General features: G+C 50.1%; 2 protein-coding genes across 2 annotated transcripts; both read right to left on the minus strand.

Annotated features, from left to right (window-relative positions):
- Nucleotides 1–4,155: 4,155 nt before the first annotated feature.
- Nucleotides 4,156–6,609, minus strand: DNLZ (DNL-type zinc finger). The gene is made up of 3 exons (XM_065418939.1): nucleotides 6,391–6,609; nucleotides 5,184–5,323; nucleotides 4,156–4,425 (listed from the first exon to the last, which is right to left on the minus strand). The coding sequence occupies exons 1-3, from the start codon at nucleotides 6,607–6,609 to the stop codon at nucleotides 4,254–4,256; spliced, it is 531 nt and encodes a 176-aa protein (XP_065275011.1). The 3' UTR covers nucleotides 4,156–4,253.
- A 1,575-nt stretch (nucleotides 6,610–8,184) lies between these two features.
- On the minus strand, nucleotides 8,185–22,342 carry CARD9 (caspase recruitment domain family member 9). The gene is made up of 12 exons (XM_065418980.1): nucleotides 22,159–22,342; nucleotides 19,973–20,110; nucleotides 18,876–19,201; nucleotides 18,057–18,236; nucleotides 17,048–17,191; nucleotides 16,220–16,345; nucleotides 15,924–16,115; nucleotides 15,314–15,355; nucleotides 14,164–14,212; nucleotides 11,906–11,973; nucleotides 10,125–10,201; nucleotides 8,185–8,771 (listed from the first exon to the last, which is right to left on the minus strand). Exons 1-12 carry the CDS (start codon nucleotides 22,340–22,342, stop codon nucleotides 8,675–8,677), a joined length of 1,623 nt encoding a protein of 540 aa, XP_065275052.1. The 3' UTR covers nucleotides 8,185–8,674.
- Nucleotides 22,343–23,258: the final 916 nt, after the last annotated feature.

A 23,258-nucleotide genomic window follows, 5' to 3' on the forward strand; every position in this document is an offset into this window, starting at 1 on the left:
AACCCCCGACCCTGCTCCCTGGCTAGAGCACCGGAGCAGGGCAAGCCCCAGACTCCACTCCATTTGTGCTGGGTGCTGTACAAACAAGAGACAGTTCCTGCCTCAGAGACTTGACAGATCTCAGGGCTCGTCTGTCCATGAGCTATTCCGGAGTAAGAGTGCCTTTCTCCAAATTAGTTTAATCCACTTTGGAAGTGGATTAAGATAAACCAGCAAAAGGCACTGATTCCAGAATAAGAACGTCCACACAGGGAGCTATTCCGGACTAGCTATTCCATTTTCAATTCACACTCTGCCTTATTCTGGAATAACTTTTATGTGTACATAAGCCCTACAAAGATAAAGCAGCAAAGCATGGGAGAAAGGCAGGGTTCTACTTCTACAAATAGGGAACAGAGGCTCAGACAAAGTGATTTGCCCCCTGCCCCAGGTCACAAGGGGAATCTGTAGCAGAGCTGGGATCTCAACCCCTCTCTCCCGGCTCCCAGCCCAGTGCCTTAGCCACAGACTCATCCTTCACTTCGCCACCCGCCAGCTGCTCTTCGTTGTGAAGAGCCAGCATTTGGGGCTCAACCCTGTGCCGAGAGCCTCCGTGCAACCGGCTGGAGCTGAGTAAATTCTAGAGCGACTGTGGAGCCTCAAAACCCAGGAACCGCCCCACACCTCCAGCTCGGCTAAGCCACAGCAGCCCCTGGCCTTCTGCAGATCCAGAGGCAGGGCCAGCCAGGCTATGAACAAGCCCTCAAGGCTACTAGGGGCAGCAGCCTCCCAAAAAAAACTACAATTCCCAGGAGCCTCGGCGGCCCCTTCCTCCCTTCTCTCGTAAGGAGAAAATGGAGTGACTCGGGGGCAGGCTGGTTCCCCTCTCGCAAGGGGCTTTGCACCTACCTCAGCCATCTCAGCCCAGCCCCTGCTGTGCAAGGGGGAAGCAGCCTGGCTCCTGGCCCTTTGTGCCTCCTCCTCCCTCCTGGCCACCCAGCACAGACCCTCAGCAGCAGCTGCAAATTCTCCCAGCTCAGGCTCTGCCTTCCCTGCTGAAAGGGGCCGGGCAGAGCCAGTGTTAAAGGGGCAGGTGCAAAACGCCAGGGGCGTGAACAACTGACACACACACACAGAGACAACGGAGCCGCTCATTCACCCTGCAGGCGGGAACAGAATTCCAGGGGGGGGCCTGCTTAGGTGCACAACGATTTATCCATACGGGTTGGAGCCGCAATTAGTAAATCAGCATTTAATGACTACATCGAATTCAACATCCAGCCTTTTAAACCACTTTGAACATTGCAACGTGCTCTGTAAGCACCAAGAGAGTTGTTACCTATTTAAAATTACATTGTTTTAGTGAGGACGTGTTGCCTAGTGGTTAGACGGGCTCTCAGGCACACTGCCTCGCTGCATGACTTTGGCCTCTCTCTCCTATAACAAAATACAGATAAACTAACCCGCTTCACAGGGGCAAACAATTATCTCTGAAGATGCAAAGTGTCAAGTATTATTCATATAAAGGGGGGGGGGGAGGAACAGAGGGAGAAAAGCAAAATATACAATAGCAACAGAAATTCCAATTTAGGCTTTTTGGCAGATTTGCTTCAGGCAACAGAGAAGTCTAGTTGGGAAAAAAATCCACTATCATGCAAATAAACACATCCCTTCCCAGGGTGCTCTTAAAATAGGCCATTCAAATCCAATCCAATACATGGAAAGCGTGGAAGACGCTACAGAAACATTGCTGTGGATCTTGCAAGAGTGAACCCCTTCGTTTGTGTTTGTACAGCGCCTAGCACAGTGGAGTCTTGGTCTATGACTAAACAATAATAATAATAATTAACTTGTGGCCTGATCTTCAGGGGTGTTCAGCCCCCATTGGCTTTGAATCCTCGGTGGCTCTCCAGCCTTCTCCACCTTGTTCGTTGCTACCTAGGTTAACAGTATCATTTAAACAGCGGGTTCCCTCTGTCACTCCATTGCCACATGGCCCATTGAGTAGTGTGATCCCATTGTCCTTAATTAGCGTATAAACTGACAGGTAAGAGAGACTTCTCAAAGATACGTTTGCAAGTTCATGATTACCAAGACAGCACGGAGCTCGCAGTGTTCAGGGACGAGTATATATTATTACATTCATTTCTAAAGCATCCGTCACAATGGAATCTCAGCACTTTTACCGTGCTGAGAGACAGGGAGGTGGGAATAAGCTCCTGGGAGGACAGTGCTAGCCTGTTTCCACAAATTCTAATGGGATGTGTCTACTGGGTAGAGCAAGGGGCTGGAATATAGGACCCCCGACTCTTAGTTATTATTTGTATAGTGATAGACCTTATAGGGCTCATTCAAGCACAGGGGCTGCCTTGTGCTAGGCGCTGCACACACACAAGGACAGCACCGTCCTCCTCAGAGAGCTGCCATTGTAAATTGTAGCTCTGTGGGAGTCTTGCTTCAGTGGAGCCATGTAACCACTCTAGACTTATCTGTAAGCATGAAGATACTACTAGCCTTCCACCCAGAGCTGTTCTGTGGCTATATTAACATTTCTGAAGTACTATGAGAGCTTCAGACGAATGGCACTAGGTTAATTAATATACGTGAGGTGCTCACATACTCTAGCAAGGCCATATAAGAACCTAAAAAAATACATATTTAAGCGCAGATATGGAATCAGGTTCTTTTTATTAAACCTCAGCAAGAAAGGCCATTACACCTCAGGGACTAGACCGTTTTCTCCCCCCCACCAAGAATAAAGGGTGTCAATCCATCTTTCCCAAAGACAATCTGATGTGACCATTCTGCTGCAAGACACATCATTGTGCATTAGGTCATCCTGCTAGCCTTTTAGATACTATTAACATCCCATAATAATAGTGTTTGGCAAGTGGCTCTAGAAACACTCTTCAGACTTAGCGCTCATCTTCTCAGCACTTTACAAGCTTTAATCAATCCTCAGAACACCCCTAGGAGGAATGGAATTAGGTTTCCTAATCCCCATTTTGCACCAAGGGACAATTGAGGTAGAAACGTGAAGTGATTTGCCCAACAGGACCATGTAACAACTGTGGCAGAGCCCAAATTAGAACTCAGGAGCATTTGGGCACCAGCCCAGCGTTCAAGACGTGCCCAAGGTAGCACAGGAAATCAGTGCGTGCTGCTGAGGGATTATGAAAGGATGAAAGTTTGTGCATGACCTAGAGAGGTTGTGTCCAGGACAATGCAACTACTTTCTGGCTACCTCCATCATGCCTGGCATAGACCGCAATGGAGATCTTAGCTGTGACTGACTAAACATCATCCCTCTAGCTTGTATGTGCACACACCAATCCTGCCAGAAGGCCATGGGGCAGAAGATAGAATAACTGCAGTTCTAGTGCCTGTAAAGCAGAAACCCCCAGTTTGTCACTCACCCATTTGCTGGCTCTTGTGGCTGGGATGGAGATGAGGGAAGACAGAGTAGGTGTCTCCAGCCTGACTGCCGCAGCACCTTGGCAGGAAGGGTGCAAAATCCTTCTTGGAGAATTACAGCCAAACAACCCATGCCACGGGCTGCCCTGTCCCCACAAGAAAGTGCATTCTACAGACCGAGGAATCATGCCCCAAGAATCAGCCACCTCTGGCAGATGATTTACCAAGCTGCCCAAAGTTAATAGGGGATGCAATAAAGAAACCAAGGTGGGGAGACAAGAGGCAGAACAGCCCCCACACTAAGCAGCAGAGCAGCCTGGAGGCATACTTCCCTGCTACAGAATCTCACTAGCTTTGCAAGCTCCAGTTCGTTAAGAGCCCAGCTCCTCAGCTGGTATGAGTCAATCTCTCTCCATTCAGCCATGCTGATTTATACCAGCTGAGGAACTAACCTTAAAATATGCAGATAGCAGAGGAGAACAGCAAAACACTTCTAAAAACTCACTAATGTAGTGCTTTCCCCCTCTGGGTCTGCCCCAAACAAGTTAACGAAGACCTACTGGTTCCAGGCTTGGAACAAGAGAACAAAGCAGGATTCCTAGTGTCATTTAAGAAATAAGGCTGGTTTTAAAATCACCACTACATGCTACAGCGAGAACATGACGATTCCAGTTGTAAAAAAACAACTCCCATGTGACTGGTCAAAGGTGAAGCTGCACAGTACAAAGATGGGAATAAACCAGAGGCCAAGGCTTCCTTGATCCTGAATTTATTAAAAAAAATAAAACACAAAGTTGAAAGGGGGAGAGAGATGGCAAAGTATTTCTCTGCCAAACGCAGAGCAGAGGGAACTCTGTTGATCAGGTTGTTCCCTTGTCTCCAGACTCCGAGGACCTTTCCCCACCTTCTCCCTCTGTGTGGTGGTTTTGCGACTCTGTCTCTGCAGTCCTCTCTGGGAGCAGTTCCAAGGCGTCCTCGCCAACTACACGTCTCACTTTCTCCCCTTTGGCTGCTAGGATTTCCTCAATGTTCCTGGATTATAAATTAAAAAACACTAGTAACACTGCAAAGGTGCCCATGAGACTAGATGTTAGATTTTGCAGCTGAGGCTTAGGTGCTCTCAGCTGCATTCTGTTTTCACCATTAGCAGGAATTCAAATTCTGAAGATGAATATAACATTTCCTCCTAGCAGAGCTAATCCAGGTGACTGTGGAGACGATGGGATTACAGACTTTAGGGGCAACTTTCATGCAACATGATCACTAATTTGGCAACTGCAGTTAGACAGAGGTAGGATTTTCAAAGGAGTTGAAGGGAGTTGGAAGCCTTTGAAATTCAACAGGATTTGAGCACCTAACTCCTTTAGGCTCCTTTGAACATGCTAGCCAGAGACCAGCAATGATTTAATAAGCCCTGATGGAGAATAAAATATCACATCCAGCAATAAGACTGCAACTAGCAACCGTGATATCTGTGCAACGTGCACTTTCTAACTGTTTTGGCTACATCCCACTTAGTGGGCCTTGGTTGGGAGATTCCATTATTTACACCACCCATCTGCAACGGGTCAGAAAACTCGGCCATGGGGCTGGAGTGTTTTTACATACTTCAGAAAATTAGCTGAATCAGAGATTATCCCCAGCAATAACTCTCCTGTGCATTTAAACCACCACTTACACTGAACTTCTGCTTCTTGTAGGCTTTGTATCAGCTAAACAGGATTGGGGTATATTTTGATGGCCTTTCAAGGGGGAGAAGGGGGAAGAGCTGCTGTCACTGACACAGTTACCTTTTCCCCTCCAAATCTGAAAACCATCCCAGGTTATCTGCTATGACGTGATGATTCTTGCAACCAGGACACTTTACTATCACCACCCCGTTATGATACGCTACTTTGGAAATCGTTTTTGCTGACCGTGTTTTGCAGACCTAGAAAGTGAACAAAGTTAATTTCATGACCAAGATGCTTAGATTTTTTTTATTTTGTAAAAAGACACAGCTATATTACAACCCAACAAAATCAGAGACACCGTTTATCTTAGTAAAAAGGACTTGTTTTCCCCCCAACCATAACATTTCTTCAACTAAAGTGGTCATGCAGCCCCACAATATGATCCTACCCAGCTTGCTACTCAGAGGTATGCTACCTTCCTATGTCATTTGAACTTGGGCCAATGGAAACAACATAGCCCCAAACGCATTTTGATTTCTGAGACTTACTGATCTTTCCTCACTCTCTTGCTGAAAGAATAATTTAAAAACCACACTGGTTTGCATTCCTAAACGTAAAGTAGAATACAAATCAGTTTCTCAAGCCTGATATTCTTGGTTGTTTAGATACCATGGATTGTACTTGTGTTTTTAAACCTCAGGAAAGACCAACTCCTGTGTATTTAAGTTTATTTTGGATATGATTTAAAGGTTTGAATTTGACTATGAAAGCACAGATGGCAAATAATCAAAACATTATTATGAACTAAAACAACCCTGAAGCTGATTCAAAAATATTCACCTAATGTGACATCTCACGTGTTAGCTTTTAGTAAGACATTTAAGGGATTAAATGAAACACACACACTTTATTACTACTAAAAGAAGAGTTGAAAGGGGGAAGCAATTTTAGTGGGCACTGGCCTTAGTCGCCTTCCCTTTTGCAATAGGGGCTGCAGGGCTACAAAACATTTTCTTATGGGGTTTAAGAGTCTCCATTTGCAAGCACGCAGCAAATCCCAGCCCCAAAACAACACAGATGTCCCCCAAAAGATAACAGCGATATGCCCAGATACCTTGCAGCGAGTCCTCAGCCCTCAATCACTGGGGTACCCCTCGCACCCAACTCCCATCCCCTCCCCAGGGCCCCCCAGCCCCCATCCACCCCAGCCCCAGCTTCTCCCCTTCCTCAGGGGCCCCCAGCACCCATCCAAACACCCTCTTCCCCACGACCCCCCCCCCACCCCAGCTTCCCCTAACCCCCTTTCACAGAGCCCCAGCCCCACCCGGCAGGTGTACACCAGCCGGTAGTGCGTGGCCTCCACCTGCCCCACGGCGCCGCCCGGCCCGGGGGCGCTACAGAGCCTGCGAGGCCAGGCGGGCTCCGGGCAGCAGGGGTGGGGCCCTGGGGCTGCCCGGGCCCTGGGACGGGACGGCGGAGCCCATCGCCACACAGACCCCAGCCGGGCCCCGAGCGACCCCAGCCTCCGCCCGGCCCGCAGCATCCCGCCCGCTCTGGCTTCCGGATGGGGCGGCCGCTGAGGCCCCGGCCGCCATCTTAGGTGTGGGCAGCGAGCCGGGCTCCCCGCCCCCGCTAGGCCTCGTGCATCCAATCCACCGGGCTACGGGGGGAGCCCGTCCGGCGCCCTCCGGGATACGGGGGGGGGGGGGGGGAGAGAGCTCTTCTACCTGCAAAATCAGAAGTAGGGCCCCCTCCCCAACATCACTGAGCTGGGTGCCCGGGGAGCCCTGCTCCTATGCCCCAAATCATACACAGGAGGCTCCCTGCCCTGCCCCCCAAAGCAGGCCCTGCCCATTCCCCTCCACCCACCCACCCACAAAACCACTGAGCGGGGGGGTGTCTCCCCTACTGCCTTTAGATCCTATAGCCGTAAATCAACAGACATGGTCCCCTTTCCACCAGAGAAATCGGTCTACTAGAGGGGATCCCTCCTTCCCCCTTGGAGTGTGTGGAGCTCTGGACCCAGACCCCCTCAGCCTACTGCTCTGTCCCCCACCACCGGTAGGTGGGCCCTCGAGAGGCGCATCTACCCCCCTGTCACCCTGCAAATGAAAGGGACACCCTCGTTAGTCATCCTGAGCTCTGGCCAGCCTGTTCCTCCATCCACAGCTTGGGCAGACCCCAGACCCAGGTTTTCGAGAGATAGCCCTTCAGTGCCAAGGGTATTGACTACTAAAGGAGGAAGCCAGGGCCCAGTAAGGTCTCACATCCCACTTATCAGAGTAGTACGAGAAACCTCAGCAACCTCTGGCTGACTGAATATCCAAGAGAAAGAAAAACCTGTGACGTTTTGCAGCTGTATAGGTCCACTTGCAGGTGGGCAGAAGGACAGCAGGTAACGTGCAAGGAGTGTGTTCTCTCCTTTGCTATTAGCATTGGGCATCTGAAGTCACTATCAGCACACTAGTGCTCTCTCTTTCTGATAGTACACAGAGCCTTAGACCTGCTTAACATAACAGCAACTGATGTATATTCAAAACGCTATTCAATACTGTGGAGCTAAATTAGTTTTGGTTAAACCTATGCTATTGTGTGTTTGCTTTTATATTTGCTAATGATATAGGGGCACGCCCGCTGCACCCTGCTAGATTTGGTTAGTTTTCTGGTTTAGGCCCTTCTGTTGTTGGAGTACCTGGCCAGGACACCTGCACAGAGCTCAAGTGGCTCTACCAGAGGCCTGCTCACACAGCTGGAGTTACAAGACCACAATGTTGCCATTCCAAATATGCTTAATGGCCCAGCTCCTTCGGTTTCATTTAAAAAAATAAAACAGTAAAGTTCTAGCCCTTATGGGTGTGGAAGAAAACATAACATGAATGCAGGAAGCAAATAATAAAATAAAAGGAAGCCACCATTTATTAAAGTCTCACGAGGAGGGGCGGGGGAGAGGAAGATGGCGTTATTTTTTAACTGATGGTGCTAGCAATCGTGGAATTGAGGCATTAATTGGTATTACATTCTCCCTCATTTGGTTATTTTTCTGGAAATCATAAGGAAAATATTTTCTTAAGCTAATAGGTTGACTATGGACACAGAGGGTTTTTCCATATCCCACTGTTGTGTGGTGTTGCCATAACAACGTTTAGCATATTTTAAGCATGCCATTTAGTCCAGTTTTGAAGCAAATAAAAAAGTGTATTTTTTTACTTGGACTGTTTTTTGCACAGAATACTACAATGCACTAACATAGCACCATGATGGTAAGGATTTCTGCTAGAGCAATTGGAGTTTAATTCATTTAGACTCATACCACTTCTAGAAGGACATCATCCCCATTAAATATATAAAAGAATTAGGGTTCTGAATCACAGAGATGTGAACTGGTTAGGTGACCAGGCCAAGGTCACATAGCAATCCTATGGCAGAGGCAGAAATATAGTCCAGATCTCCTGCATCCCAGTCCAGTGCCTTCAACGTAGTAAATGTTCAAGGTGGTTATTGAGAAAAAGTTTTAAATATCCATCAGCTTAGATGGGCAGAAGGGAAGATTCTTGCACTATAACCCCAGCAAACTTTTTGTAATTCCCGTTGCAGTCGAGCTGATGCTATTAGGAGCCTTCAGTGTCCGTGTTGTCACTACCAGTGTTGTTTTCCCAGTCCACTTCATGGTGTCTGCCCTTCTGTACCCTTCGCAATGCCCTCTTTCTGTAAGTTAGGTTAAACATTTATGAGGAAAACAAAATTCCATGAGCAACAAGCTTCTCAATTACACATAAACCAGCAAACTGAAAAAACTCAATTAGTACTCAGTCAAACAGGACTGTGCATTTGCAGTGACACTGGCCAAAGTAAAAATTAAGGCAGCCTTTCTACCTCCATGCACCAGGACACAAAGTAATCACCTGCTGAAGGTCAGGAAAAGTCTCCTTCCATGATACAGTAGCACACGCCTGTACCTTCTGGGGCGCACTGGTTGAATCAACGTTGTTCATTGGGGCAACTTTTTTGTCAAATAAATTATCCACAATTGTGATTAGTGTTCTGGGTCTCCTCTCAAGCATCCAATATAGACTGTGATCAGAAGCTTATTGGGTTTAGTCTAGAGCAGTAGAGCCATTCCTATATTCCTCAATGTACAGTACAACTGAATGCAAGAATTTCCTGACTCTCAGTTCCTTCTTGAATACAAATATTACATAAGACCCCAGCACACTACCACTTACAGAAGCAATACTACATGGTTTTAGACGTTTCCTGTAATCTGCTCCAGCATTTAGCTCTTTTGGATCATTTCTATTTCGTGTGCAAATTCAGATCTGCATTTGACATGATGCTCAGTCCCTTCAATCCCCAAAGACTGAGACAGAGGCGCTCGGCAACTTGCAATCGTTTTGAAAGGGCTCAAACCTGCCCTGAGTCTCATTAATAGGAGCTTGGTCTTTGGTGTCAGCAGTAGCAGGATAGAACCCTGAGCTAGTAAAATAAATCAAACTTACCAAGCCAGCAGTTCCCAAAGTATGGTGCCCCCAGGACTGCAGAGTGCCATTAAAAGTCTGGGGTGGGGTGGGCATAGATTTGTGTCCCTGCCACCTGACCCTCACCACCTCCTCTCAGGAACCCCTTTTCCCCCCCACCAGCAGCCTGACCCCCATGGCCCATGAGCCCCTGCACAGACCCCCTACAAATCTGAGTGAGTGGCGTTGTGATCCATTGCCTATGATCCAGGTGACCACCCCCAGTTTCATGTCCTCTGGGTACCGCTCTGTTAAACTACGGTGGAATCGATCAGTGGCATGAAGCAGCCTATGACGCAGGCCATGATATACATGTGTCTGAAAACATCCACACTTGTTTCAGTGCAATGCAACGGCTGCCATTTTGGCTAACGTGCTCGGCACATCTGGGACTAAATGCACGAGTCCCTACGGCTTGAGCTAGAAGAGAAGGCAGTAACAGATTCTCATCCTCCGTGGATCAGGCACAGCAGGGGACATGACACACAGTGACCAGTAGGTTACGCAAACATGGCAAGAGCAGTCCCGAGAGCACAGGCCAGACCTCCGATAGTGCTCAAAGCTGTCCTTCATCCGCCGCCGCTCCTTCTCAGCCAGCTCTCCATTGGGTGGGCCACCCTCCTGGAAAGGAAAAGAAAGGCCTGGTCTAGTTAAAGCTTGGGGCTGGGTGGGGATGGGGCCAGCCTTGCTCTACAGAGAGACCAGGAACTATGTGGGCAATGAGACAACTTCTGGAGTTGGCCCCTGAAGGACAAAAGAGGCACAATGGACAGGGCAGTGGAGGGGGTGTGGAGAACATGGACAGCTGCTGTCCATGCAGTGCCAGGAGGTGTGCTCCCAGTGGTTTCCATGAGTGCTCAATTCACTCATTAAAAATGAACCTGTACCAGTGAACGGGCTGAGAGCAACTTCATGGCCAAATGCATCCTCTGGGTGCTGCTGCCGTTTAGAAAGCACACACGCTTTGCGCTGGCAGCTTCTGATGTCCACAGGTCCCCGGGGAACGTTACAGCCTCCTGTATTCATTCCTGGCCCTATTATCCTGTGCATGGCCGAGTCAGGCTCAGGCCCTGGCTCACACTTAAAACTCTATGGCCTCCTTCTGAAGGCATCCGATGGACTGAAGATCCATTCCACCACTATTCCCTCCCCGAATGCTGAACTGCCCTCATCTCTCCTGAACAGGTTGGTTCTTCACAGCACCCACTGTGTGCTGTACAGGAGCCCGCTTCTGCATCGCTTACGGATTAGTGCTCATGCTACCGATCCCACCAAAGGCAATGGGGTTACTTGCCCAAGTGAGGGCTTGGAGGGTGAAGCCCTAAACACCAGAATCAGAAGATTAACCACTTAAGATCTCCTTTTGCAATGACAGCAGAGCTCCTTGGGGCACAGAAGGGATGTCTGGATTCATCCATTTGTACAGCCGGAGGTTCACATCCTCTTCCCAGCAGCATGAATAGGAACAGCAATATTGCTTTGGAGACCATTTAATCACAAACATCAGTGCCCAGACAACACAGACGCTGAACATTAATTAGCTAGAGCAGGTTTGGGGAGCAGGGGGAGAAATGATGTTAGGAGAAAAAGGAGAAGCTGAGAGATATTTGCAACGGCTGACAGATGAGAAAGGAAACACTCCCCTGTCAATAGGAAATTGCTTAAAAACCCAAATAGCGTTGCCAGTGCTAATTCTAGAAAATCAGAGGCTCGATATCATCCTTTAAATTTAATGTGGATTATTCCTGAATTAGGTCCAGCCAATCCTGTTCAACAAGACTCCCATAGAGTGTAAGCTCTTTGGGACAGGGACAAGCATTTACTATGTGCTTGTACAGCACCTTGCGCAACAAAGGTCCCGATCTGGCGCTACAGCAATATAAATGATCAACGACAACAATGGGAGTTTGGGGTGTGCAAGGAAGGCAGGATCAGCCACTAAATCCTAATGTAAAGGTCAAGTGGATGAGAGAAACACCAACAACTGTCCCAAAAACGCCCTACCGGAGATGGCGCCTGTAGGCTGCCCATTCTTGTAATATGCCATGAAACAGTACATTCCTGACTGACAGCGAGGCAGCGGATGTGTAGATTGGCAGATTCCATTCCCACCCATACCACTCCCGAAGAGCAGCAGCTTCCAGAAGAGATGGAAAGGACAATGATGCCCTGCTGTTATTTGAAGGATGAATTTGGTCATGAGAATACATAACTCTCCCCGCGAAAGTGCCAGGTACCTCCAAACTGGACAAGCCTATCGCAAATGCAAATGTTAATCGTCGTGAACGAGGCCCCAAAAAGCGGAGGGTTCACAAAGACACTTACGTTTGATGACTGCAGGCACTGAATGCTCTCTAACGCACTGAACTGCTGATCCCGACCTTCAGAGAGATCTTCTAAGAGAGAAGGAAAAACTGCAAGTGTACTCGCAAACTGGTGTTATTTATTATCTGTGTTACATTAGCACTTGGACCCCTGCTGTTCTAGAAGCAGCCCCTGCCCCCAAAAACTTTCCATTGGATAGAGACAAGGCAGACAAAGGACAGATTCGCCCTTTGTACAGATAGGGAGCTGAGGCTCAGAGAGATGAAGTGATTTGTCCAAGACCACCCAGGGATTGCATGGCAGAGCCAGGAATTGATCCCTGATCGCCTGAGTCCCCATCCAGGGCTTTCATCACAAGCCCATCCTTCTTCACGTCATTGGTTTGTGGTTTTACAACCTTAGAATAGAACCAACTGCTTGTACACGTTGTACATTTCATACCCCGGGTGTCCCAAAGTGCTCTGCAGAATTAACAAGTGAGACGGCGAGAACACAGTAACCGATGCAGGTGAAGGGCGATAGCCACTGGGTCACTGGCAATAGCTCACACCTCGTGTAGGAGGTTATTGCTTGGTACGTGCAGAGTGCGCCGCGTTTTCAAGGTGCTGCACATACATTAAGCCAGTCTTCCAACTTCCTTGGGATGTAATCTGCATTACTATCCCCCGTTGACAGATGAGTGGGGAAAAGGAGACAAAATTGAAGTGACTCGCCCAAAACTATACCGCAAGTCAGTGGCAAAGTGAAAACCAGACCTCAGGAGGTCCTGGATTCCTGTTCTGAGCTCAGTCCACTGGAGCAAGCTGCCATTTTACTAGCTGTTGGCATCTTGCTCAGGACAGTGGGTTTTTTCCCTAACTCTTTTCCAAAAGGGACATGGGATCTTTGCATGAACCCAAGGGACCTCAACAAAGCAGCCCCTTAAGGTTGTTCTCTAACGAAGATAAGTTGAGAGGTCACATTGCTTAACATGATATTAAACATGACTGGTCACTGTCCACACTAGCTAAGTCATGTTTAATATCATGTTAGTTAGAACACACCCTTGAGGGTTGCGTTAACACAGCCTAGTTTTCTAGCAAGATCAATCCTATATAGAACTGTGCAGTTCACACTATGACTTCATCGTGCGAGTGCAGAATTTGAACTCACAGCAATCCATTCAGGAGCAGAGATCGCTACCAACCTGCTAACCTGGACTGGGACTTAAAATCAGACCAGAGCGTCTCAAGCTTTTCAGTGATCTCCCTTCCCAAATGGGTGAAAAAAATATTCAGCCCCTCAGGAGGTGAAAACAGGAAGACGCTCCCATGGGGCAGTTTCTCTCTTCTTTTTGGAAGCGTAGTTCAAACCCTCAGTGTAGCCTGTCAAGTCTTCCTCAATGATGAGTCATTTCCACTTGAACCTCCACAAAAGCAGAACTGGGGATGGTGTGTTCATTAGCTAGTTCTGCTTTTGTCAAAACCCAAGTGAAAATAACCTCATTTAAGGGGAAAAAAAAACAACCCAGCAAAGAGCATGGAGAAAGGTGCACGACTCAGTTAAAGTGGAGTCAGGACACCTGGGCTCTGTTCTCAGATCTGCCCTGACAAGCAGAGCGCGCCCAGGCAAGTCACATAGTGTCTGATTTTCATAGATGCCGAGTGCCCGCAGTACTCCTTAACTTCACTGGGGACAGAGAGTCCTCCACATCTTTGAAAAGTCAGGCCCTGCACATCTCCAAGCTCATTTTTCCTGGGGGCATCAATACACTGGCAATCTCTTAATAATGAGACTTTAGGATCAAATGGAACAGTATTGCCTAGTGCGGTTATAATGAGCTAGCCCAACACAGCCTTCCAGAATGCAGCCACTTGAGGACCCTCCCAGATCACGTGTCATGAAGAGACGAATGAAGGTAAAAAGCTCTAAGTGCTCAGCAGGGGGCTTCACAGACATCCCTTTCGCGAGATGACCGGGGGGGTCTAGACACCTCCATTTTGGCGTACCCAAGTTGAGACACCTTCTGTGGGTTGACTTTCAAAGTGCTGAGCACCCACCCTGGGAGTCCCAAAAGCGTGTCCCAAATTGGGGCCCCCAAAACCATTAATTACTTTTGAGAATTCAGGCCCCATTGATGCCCCAAGACTACACAGCAGAGCCAGGGGCAGAACCCAGGAGGTCCCGACTCCCAGCTGCCTGCTTGAACCACTAGACATATTGTATCGGGAATACTGCTCTAATGTCTCCAAGTAGAAATTAAACAAAAAAAGTCTTACTTTTATCAGACAGCAGTGTGTCCTCATCCAGGTTTCCATGGAAAGAGAGCTTTGGGACAAAAAGAAATAGGTCTCTTCTGGGGAAATAGCAATACTCATTTTCCTCTCCTCGTCTCCCACAAAAAAGACAAACGATTAAAAACAAAAACAGAGCCCCAGGATTCCACAAGTTTCTCTTTCCTGTCTAGCGAGAGTTGCAAGGCAGCCGACCCATCCTATGCAATATCACCTTAGTGACGCACCTGTAGATACAAGTGCTATGCATGAATGAAGCCAATTCTCCAGTGAAAACACTACCCCACACCAATAGGATAGTACTTCTATTGTGTGTATGGCACCCTTCGTCCCACATCAGTCTCATCATCTACCGCTGAATGCAGCTGCCTCTAGGCAGGGAGCAGCAGCAGCAAACATTACACAACAGTTGGAGCAGTGTGGGGAAAAGTGGAGGGTGACTTCTCCAGTGGGATGGCCAGGGGATGCAAGGAGGCAGGTTGTAATTGCCTCCATTGGGGTTTAATTAGGTCACCAGGAAAGAGCTAAGATCTGTAAATGATCACAAGTGGCCAGGACCTTAGATCTCACCTGAAAGATGCAAAGTTGCCATGGTTTCAATCAATTAAACCAGCCCTGCTCCCCACCCCATTACAGGACACTAACTCCCCCTTCACCCTGATGCTTTCCATGGAGATTCAGGCTGCACTGGCTTTGGCTGAGACTTGGGAATACTTGGGGCTCCTTTATATCCAGGCAGGGGGAGGATTCCCTTTTATTCACATCTTGTATCTTGACTGAAGATGCAATACACTAGACAACTGCTGGCTCCTGCTTCACGGCAGCTGAAGCAATCTGGCCATGCTAGGGACCATGCTGGAAAGGCTGTCTCGGTGCATCCTCGCAGAGACTCGTCACATCTGCTCAGAGTCAGTGGGGCTCCCCATGCAAGTCAGGGCTGCAGAACTGGGCCCTTTATTTGTATCCCGAGCATTTAAAGTTACACTCACAGAGCTACAAATCTTGGCCCAGAATCTGAGCTGCAGCCCAGATGTGCTTGGATGACTCAGGATTGGTGCACACATTCTCTCGAACCCGATGCCACCCAGCCACTGGGCTGGCCTCCAGTATAAAAGCAGCTAGCCACTTTCCTCACCTCTTGGGAACTCCTGGGTGAGACGTCATCTAGGTCAGAAGTCTGGAACTGTAAGAAAACAAGCCAGTCAGGGATCAGTCTGGAGAGCATGCTCCACAGCAAGACAGCGGCAATGATGGCACGTAGAACAGAACAAAAGTTAGGAACTGAGACGCAGGGATTTCCTCCCTCTTACCTGTCCCAACCGGCCCAACCAGAAGCCACCCAAGAGACTATGATACTAGGGCGTTCTTTTCATTCTGGGCTTAGGAACAGAGTTATGGTACATCTCCCCCGCACCCACAGATTTCACCCCAATGGCTCAAGCCTTGTCCTTCCTGGGCTTCAGTTGGCCTTGATGCACCAGGGCCAGCCCCAAATGCAAATAAGGAAGGGATGCATTTGCACTGGTGGAGATTACTTACGCTGTAAACCAGGGTGAGCTCTACTGCAGCCAATCCCAACTTCCCTTGTCTAAGCACAGCCATTGATTGCGGAATCGAGGCTGATCCCAACTACAGGCAGCGCCAGTGTCTGAAGTCAGTGCAATACCCAGAGCCAGGGCCCCCCAGCCTCTTCCTCTGCCCATAGCACAGTACCTGCATGTAGCTGTGTATTCCTGCAGACTTACCAGCGTGGGTGGCTCCAGGTGCAACTTTTTCAGCTTGGCCTCAGCGGCTAGTAACTGGCCCTCCTTCTGGAACAGCTGTAGCTGCATCTCATCGCACCTCTCCCCCAGCTCCCGGATCTCTTTGCGGTAGGCGTCTTTGTCGACCAGGCTCTTGGAGTATTGCATGTGGAACTGCTCTCGGGTCAGCAGCGCCTGGTGCAGAAAGCGGGAGGGCAAAGCGTGTCACTGACATGGTGTCTGAGCCTACACCTCCCATTATCTTTGGTAGCTGGGCTCCAAACAGGAAGTTTTATCACCTGGTCTCTTTCTGCAGCCACTTCTTCTATCTGCTTCAAGATGGCCTCGATGCGATCCTTGTACATCCGGGAGTCCTTCCTCAAGGACATGCACTGCAGCTCCAGCACCTCCTTCTCCTCCGCGTGCTGCAAGCAAAGCACAGAAGCGCCCTGCTCATGGGGCTTGCTTGACCGAGACACCCAGTGCCGGAGGCAAAGGGGCTTGCTTCACTCTTGAAACACCTGTGGCTTGTAGTGTAAATATCAGACACAGATTGCTGAGCCGTGCCAAAGCAAGGAGGCTCTTCTACAGTTGACCAAGCCGAATGCCAATTACACCAACGATTAAGTGGATGGAGGGCGAGTCTGAGGGCAAGGAGACTTACCATATGATCTTGGACAAGTCATATGGCCTCTCGGTGCCTCAGTTCCCCCGGGGATGATGCTTACTCCTACTGAGAAAGCATATTGAGGTTTACAGGTGGGAAAGTGCTTGGAAGGCAAAGGAGATGTGGGGCCGATGTAAGCACTTTGCAAACAGTAACTGATCAGTTCTCCTGGCGATCCAGGTGGATCAGCGTCATCATCCCCATCTTACACGTGAAGCAGAGAGGCCACGTCTTTCCCAAGGACAGGGAGTCAGTACCAGAGCAGAGGAGTACCCATCTCAGATCATGTTTCTCATTAAACTGCTGCTACGTTTGATCTGAGCCAGAAGGCCAAGCCGCAGTGCTAGCTGCCCGGGCGCTGCACTGGTCTGCTCCACAGGGAAGAGAGTGGCTTTCATTGTACACATGCTCCCCATGCTGAGTTTACTCCATCTCTCCCCCCTCCCGCCAGACTTCGTACTTTGTCCTGGAGATCCTCTGCTTGCTGGAGCGCCTTGCGCAGGCTGTAGATGGTGTTCACCAGCTCCTGATGCTCCCCCAGTGCCCGTCTCCGATCAGCCTCCAGAGCCTGGATGTAGAGGCTGTTCTTCTCAAAGTTCCCTTCCTTGGCAACCTCCAGGGGGAAGGGGAATACAGTGAGGGGTGGCCCAACTGGCTAGGAAAGCCAGGAGGCACTCTCCCCTACCCGAGCCTAACAGCACTAGTGGCCAATTCTCACTCCCCTTCCACCACCCCCATGGCCTCCACTCTGCCTCTGGGTTAAAGTGGAGGTGAGCAACATGCTCTCCAATTCAGCACCGGGCTGCCCTCATCTGGGAGATGGAGGGGAGTCGCCTGGAGAAAGAGTCCCAGTAGGTGCTGCTCTGAGCAAGACAGGGCATCACATGCCAGGACCTGTGCTCGCCACAGGCTGCTGTGCCCTCCATGTTAAAGATGAAGGCAGCTGCGCGCTGCTCCATTTCCTGACAGGCAGGTGTGATCTGCAGGCTCCCGTGCAGCCCTGCAGAACACCGGAAGGTAAGATCTTGCCAGGCAAGATCAGCGCCCCCGTCCAGCCCTGCATCCTGCTGTCACGGCCGCCAGTTCAGGGGAAGGTGTAGAATGAGTTGGGCAAGTCTGGGGCCCTTAACTTAAACCCTTCTGAGCCTCAGGCCTAGCTGTTCTCGCTAATGCTGTACTCCTCTGCCACCAGGGCTGCTCACACCTCTCCCGTTGCCCTCCGAGCCCATCTAGCTGCTGTCAACCTTCACACACACCATATAACCCACCACCACTGCTCAGGGGGGTCCCTCTGCCACAACGCACCCATGAGCATGCTCTGCTCTAACCCACGGCTCTCACCCCGCCAAGCTCCCCGGCCTCACCAAGAGGGGCCCTGACACCAACCCCCGTGGAGAAGCCTGCGTTAGTGAGGCAGAGCTGCTACCCCAATCAGTCCCAGAGTCCCAACGCCCGCCCTCCCCACAGACCTGGAGTGTGTTCTCCAGCTCTTGATACTTGGCCAGCAGCAGCTCCTTCTCCCGCTGGATCTCCCACACCACTTCGTGGCTCGGCCGCTTCTCAATGGCGTGCTTCAGTTTCATCGTGTGCTTCCTCTCCAGTGTACAGTCGTCCTCGGCCTTCATCAGGCTGTGCCTCAGATGGTCAATCTGCAGGGGGAGGGGGAGTTTGGAGCTGGTCAGGCCTCGCCAGGAGCCACGTGGGGAGTGCCGGCCGGTGAGGGGGAAATCTTTGTAGTGGCATGGTTTTAGTCCCATCCTCCAGCAAGAAGCATGAGGGGAATGCCTTCCCCACCCCCGGGGGAATGTAGCAGAGCCCTCTCTACCCACAGCACATGGTACCTGTCTACCCACGCGCAAGATACACGGCAGTAGCGCTGCAAGCTTCCCCCAGCTGCTGCTACGTTTGACCTGAGCCAACAGGCCAAGCCGCAGGGACAGCCCTGCCAGCGTCTCCCATCCCTGCCCAGGGGAGACCCTGTTCATTCTCTAGCACATGCAGCCGCTAGCATCTGGGCTGAAAGGCTTGCGAGTTAGCGCCAACCGCCTGATGCCGTTTGCATCGCATGCGCCCTTGTTGCCCGAGGGAAAAGCCAGGCCTGCAGCACCCCATGTCAAAAAACCCCTTGAAGGCACTAGCCCAGCCCAGCGAATTCAGGACTCCTGGCACGCGGTGCAGAAGAGAGGCACCCGTCGGACTGTGGTGTCCGGTCGCTAAGGCCCGACTGTGCTCAGCTTTCCAATCCTAGGGGTGCACGAGGGAGGAAGGAGAGAGGGTGAGGCACTGACCTCTAGCTGCAGATCCCGGTTCTTCATCAGGGCTGCGTTCTTCTCTTCGCTCTGCTTGGCGTAGCTCATGGCCAGGTCGTAGTTCTCATCCTTGCATTTCCGCAGCTCCTTGGCCAAGTTGTCCCTCTCCTCCTTCATCTTCTGGGCCCTCTCCTGGTGCTTCCGCAGCACGCTGTCCCTCACCCGCATCTCCTTGAGCGCGTCCTCCTTGGCATGGAGCCACATGTTGAGCTCCTGGGCCTTCCTCCTCTCCTCCTGCACGGCGCTCTGCAGCTTCGTGATCTCGTTCATCAGGAGATGGCTCAGGCCCGATTCCCCCGCGGTGTCTGCGCAACAGAGAGACTCACACAACATAGTCCCCGGCCCCCTCAGTCGGGCCCAGCCCAAGTCGCCAGCCCCAGGCAGAGAGGTCCCCTTATCACAAGTCAGCATCACAAGACTTCCCTGCGGGTGCTGTCTAGCCAATGGCGCGTGTAGTCAGCGCCACAGCAGCTTTTCTTCCCCCGTCCCCCCGAGCCGTCCCCCCAGCCAGCACGATCACACCCGGTACAGTCATGCTGACAGGAACATACAGCTGGCTAGAGCCGGAAGGAGCAACGACCCACCTCACCCTGTACCATGGACATGCCAAGTGCTCCAGAACAGCGCCTCAGGCCTCAGCCACTCTGGGACCCATGTTCAGTGGGGGCACCTGCTGGTGATTTCACGGGGAATTCGGTCTGCTTGCACCATGGCGGAGCAGTCCATGAGGGGAAACCGGGCCATTATCTAGCACCCGTTCTTCCTTCGGATACAGGGAGCAGCACTGGCGCTCCCCAGGAGAGGGTGGCGATGTAGCGCCTAACACAGCATCGTGTGTTTAGTCTCCAACCTACAATCGGATCTGGGCGGGTTCCGCAGAGCTCTCCCCGCAGGGGTCCGACTGCAGGATCGGACCCTCGCTGAAGAGCTTTCGAGCCAGTGACCTAGTCTGAACGGCTGGCTGGGGCTCTGCCCACACGAGCCACCGGGGATTGAACCGTGGAATTCGAGGTCTCCTCTAGCTGCAAAGCAGCATCAAATAGAGAGACTGTTGTGGGAATGAATCAAAACGTTACCGATAATCATCGAAAAGACCCTGCTGGGCTCCTTGCCGGTTATTTTCATATATAACTGTGGGTAGTAAAGCTCAAGGCTCTCGAGAAAGGCCTCAAAACCTTTCTGGCCCGTCCTCTGAAGTATATCCAGGAGGACGCCTGCAATACAGAAACAAAGGCGCTTACTGCAACATGGCATGTCAGGGTAACACACGTTCCCTGCACTTCCAGAGATGGCTGGTACTTGCGTTCCTCTGTAAGCAAGAACAGAAGAGAGTCCTTGGTGTCAAACCCTTCAGGCCTGGCCCAGGCAACTCTCTCACTGGCGATTTAACTGAGCAACGGCTGCAGGGTTTGCCCCTAGGCCTCTGCTCCTACTACAGTGTTGCAAACAGCAGGCGCTGCAAGAGAAGCGATCCCTTGCTGAAGGCGAGGAGGAGAGCAGGCAGGCTTGAATGAAACGGCCATGGCAGTTCCTATAACTCTGGGCGGCTTTGGTCTCAAATTCAAGAAGAGGGGATGGTTAGATGGGCCCCACTTCTGGCACAGATGTCCCGATCCTGCAAGGGGCAAAGTATCTGCCATGAAGTTCTGGAGCCTCTGCTCTGCTCTCGAGGTCAGCAGGACCGCAATCTCCGTCTCCTGCTACAAATGGGGTCACAGTGAGAGCAAGAGAAGCAGGGAGTCTGTCACCAGTTTTTAAAGTTGGAATTATGAAGTCGAATAGGACCAGAGATGCTTTCACAGGCAGGTCTTTCTCATGGTGTCATTCTGAGGTTAAACACTCCCTGCCATGCTGGAAACCCAAACAGCAGAGTGTGTGCTAGTCAATATCCCGCAGAGAAGAATCCTACACTCAGCGGGACGAAGGCAAGGGAGGTCCACAATAAGCCTTTCCAGTCTCAGTTCCTTGCGATGGTGGCAAAGAAGAACTGGAAAGTGTAACTCATTAAGCAAGGGAAAGTAAACGGCTTTGTTTCACAGCCCACGCTGTCTGATTCTGTAAACTCTTTGGGAAGGAGTGGTGTCTGCGCAGAACCTAGTACAACGGGATCTCAATCCTAATTCAGACCTCTGGAGGCTACTACACTATAAACACCTAACAGTGACGCAGCGTGGCCTAGAGACTAAGGCACTGGTCAGACTCCAGAGCCCTGGGTTCTGTTCCCATCTCTGACCTGCTGCGTAACCCTGGGCAAGTCACTTCCCCTTTCCGTGCCTCAGTTTCCCCATTTGTAAAATGGGGGTAACAATACTGGCCTCTGTTGTAAAGCACTGAGGTCTACTGATGAAAATTGTCACAAAAAGAGCTAGGGGTAATATTGTAAAATAGAATAGATGGTGAAAAGTACCTTTGATTTTTAAAGTTCTCAGATTAAATAACCCCAGGGACTCCTAGTAATACAGGCTAATTTTTCTTTCTAATGTTGCCAGAGTCCCTCTGAACCTGAGGCACAGAAATAGTTTATCCTAGATTCAGAGCTTTTTAAGGCCTATAGGGACTACTGTGATCCCCTAGTCTGACCTCATATATAACAGGCCAGAAAACGTCTCAGAAATAATTCCTTTTGAACTAAAGCAGGAGTCAGCAATCTTTTAGAAGTGCTGTGCCGAGTCTTCATTTATTCACTCTCATTTAAGGTTTCGCGTGCCAGTAATACATCTTAACGTTTTTAGGTCTCTTTCTATAAGTCTATAATATATAACTAAACTATTGTTGTATGTAAAGTAAATAAGGTTTTTAAAATGTTTAAGAAACTTCATTTAAAATTAAATTAAAATGCAGAGCCCCCCAGACCATTGGCCAGGACCCGGGCAGTGACAGTGCCACTGAAAATCAGCTCGCGTGCCGCCTTCGGCACGCGTGCCATAGGTTGCCAACCCCAAACTAAAGCATATCTTAAAATAAATCACTAAATAAAATCCAATCTTGATTTTAAAATTGCCAGTGATGGAGAATTCACCACGTTAGCTCAAGGAGAAGGAATTATTTACCGTTTATTTGGATTTAGAGAAAACCATCTTCAAATGGCTGGGAAAAGACGCACCTTGAAAGCATGATTCCCAGAACTGCACTACATGGGTTGATGGTAACACCATGTGGCCTACAGGAGCAATTGACACCTCGGCATTTTCATTCCAGTGTATCACCCCAGAGCCAGGCCCCCCCCACACATGTGGCGAGTCGGAAGCTGCCCAGTACCCACCTACTTTCCGTTTCCGGACTACCAGACTGGGGTCGTTAAGCACTTGCTCTTCGTCGTCATGGTTAATCACTTTGCATTGGCGGAGATAAGGCGTTATTCTGGAGGGGTCTATCACCGAGATCAGCTTCACCCGGAAGTTCTCCAAGTTATTCCAGCACATCTCGTCATCTTCCTGCTCCGACATGGCGGAGAGCAAGAAATACTGGCAGGCCAGGTCTTCTTGTCTGAAAGCCACACCACAAGCCTAAGAGCAGCTCGGGATGAGCAGCAAGGATAGCAGGTGGCCCAACACTATCAACCCAACGAGACTGGGAACACGCTCATTGACCATAAGGGACCATGTCTCCCACTGCAGCCTCTAACTCTGTACGCACAAAATACATGCCCCCCCCCCCCATTGCACCAGCGGATCGGGTCACGGTGCACGTCATGTACAGAAATGCCAGCTTGTGCAAGCAAATGTAGGACTGGGGCACTACGTCCCAAGCTCCCTCAACAGCTGGCAGGGTTGGCACCACTGCTGAAGAGGTGATGAAATTCTGGTGAGCGCCCCTCAACCAGCCATTTCCTGAGTCATTAGAGGAGGGAAGTGAAACCACTTAGTGTGCACCCTGGGTCAGTAGCATTGAAGACCGAAAGCTCCTGCATGGATGCTGGGGACACCAGGAACTCAAATTGCATATGGATTCCCAACAGGCTGCACCAAGGGAGAATCTACATGTCCCACGGACATTAACAGGGGTCACATGTGCTCAGGGCCCAAACCTAATCTAGTGACCCACAAGTGCAAGGGTAGAGCATAAACAAGGAACCATCACACAACAGACAGCTATTACCTGCTTGAAACTAGAAATCCAAGAGTGCTGTACAGCCCCTCGGGCAACAGGGATAGACACGTATTCGAACATTAGAGTGAACCCGTTTGAAAGGTTCCAGGGGGAAGAACCCCCAACATCTATGCTCTTAAATTGCAGTTAATTGTAACCACCAAGAGCTAATATTTTTAATAATGTCTAATTTGCATTTGCAAAGGAAGAGAATGTGCAAAACCCACAATTATACATGATCTTGCAACATTGCAAACCACATGCAGTGCCGGC

This window comes from Emys orbicularis, chromosome 18 (assembly GCF_028017835.1).
Source record: "Emys orbicularis isolate rEmyOrb1 chromosome 18, rEmyOrb1.hap1, whole genome shotgun sequence".
Classification (NCBI taxonomy): Eukaryota; Metazoa; Chordata; order Testudines; family Emydidae; genus Emys; species Emys orbicularis.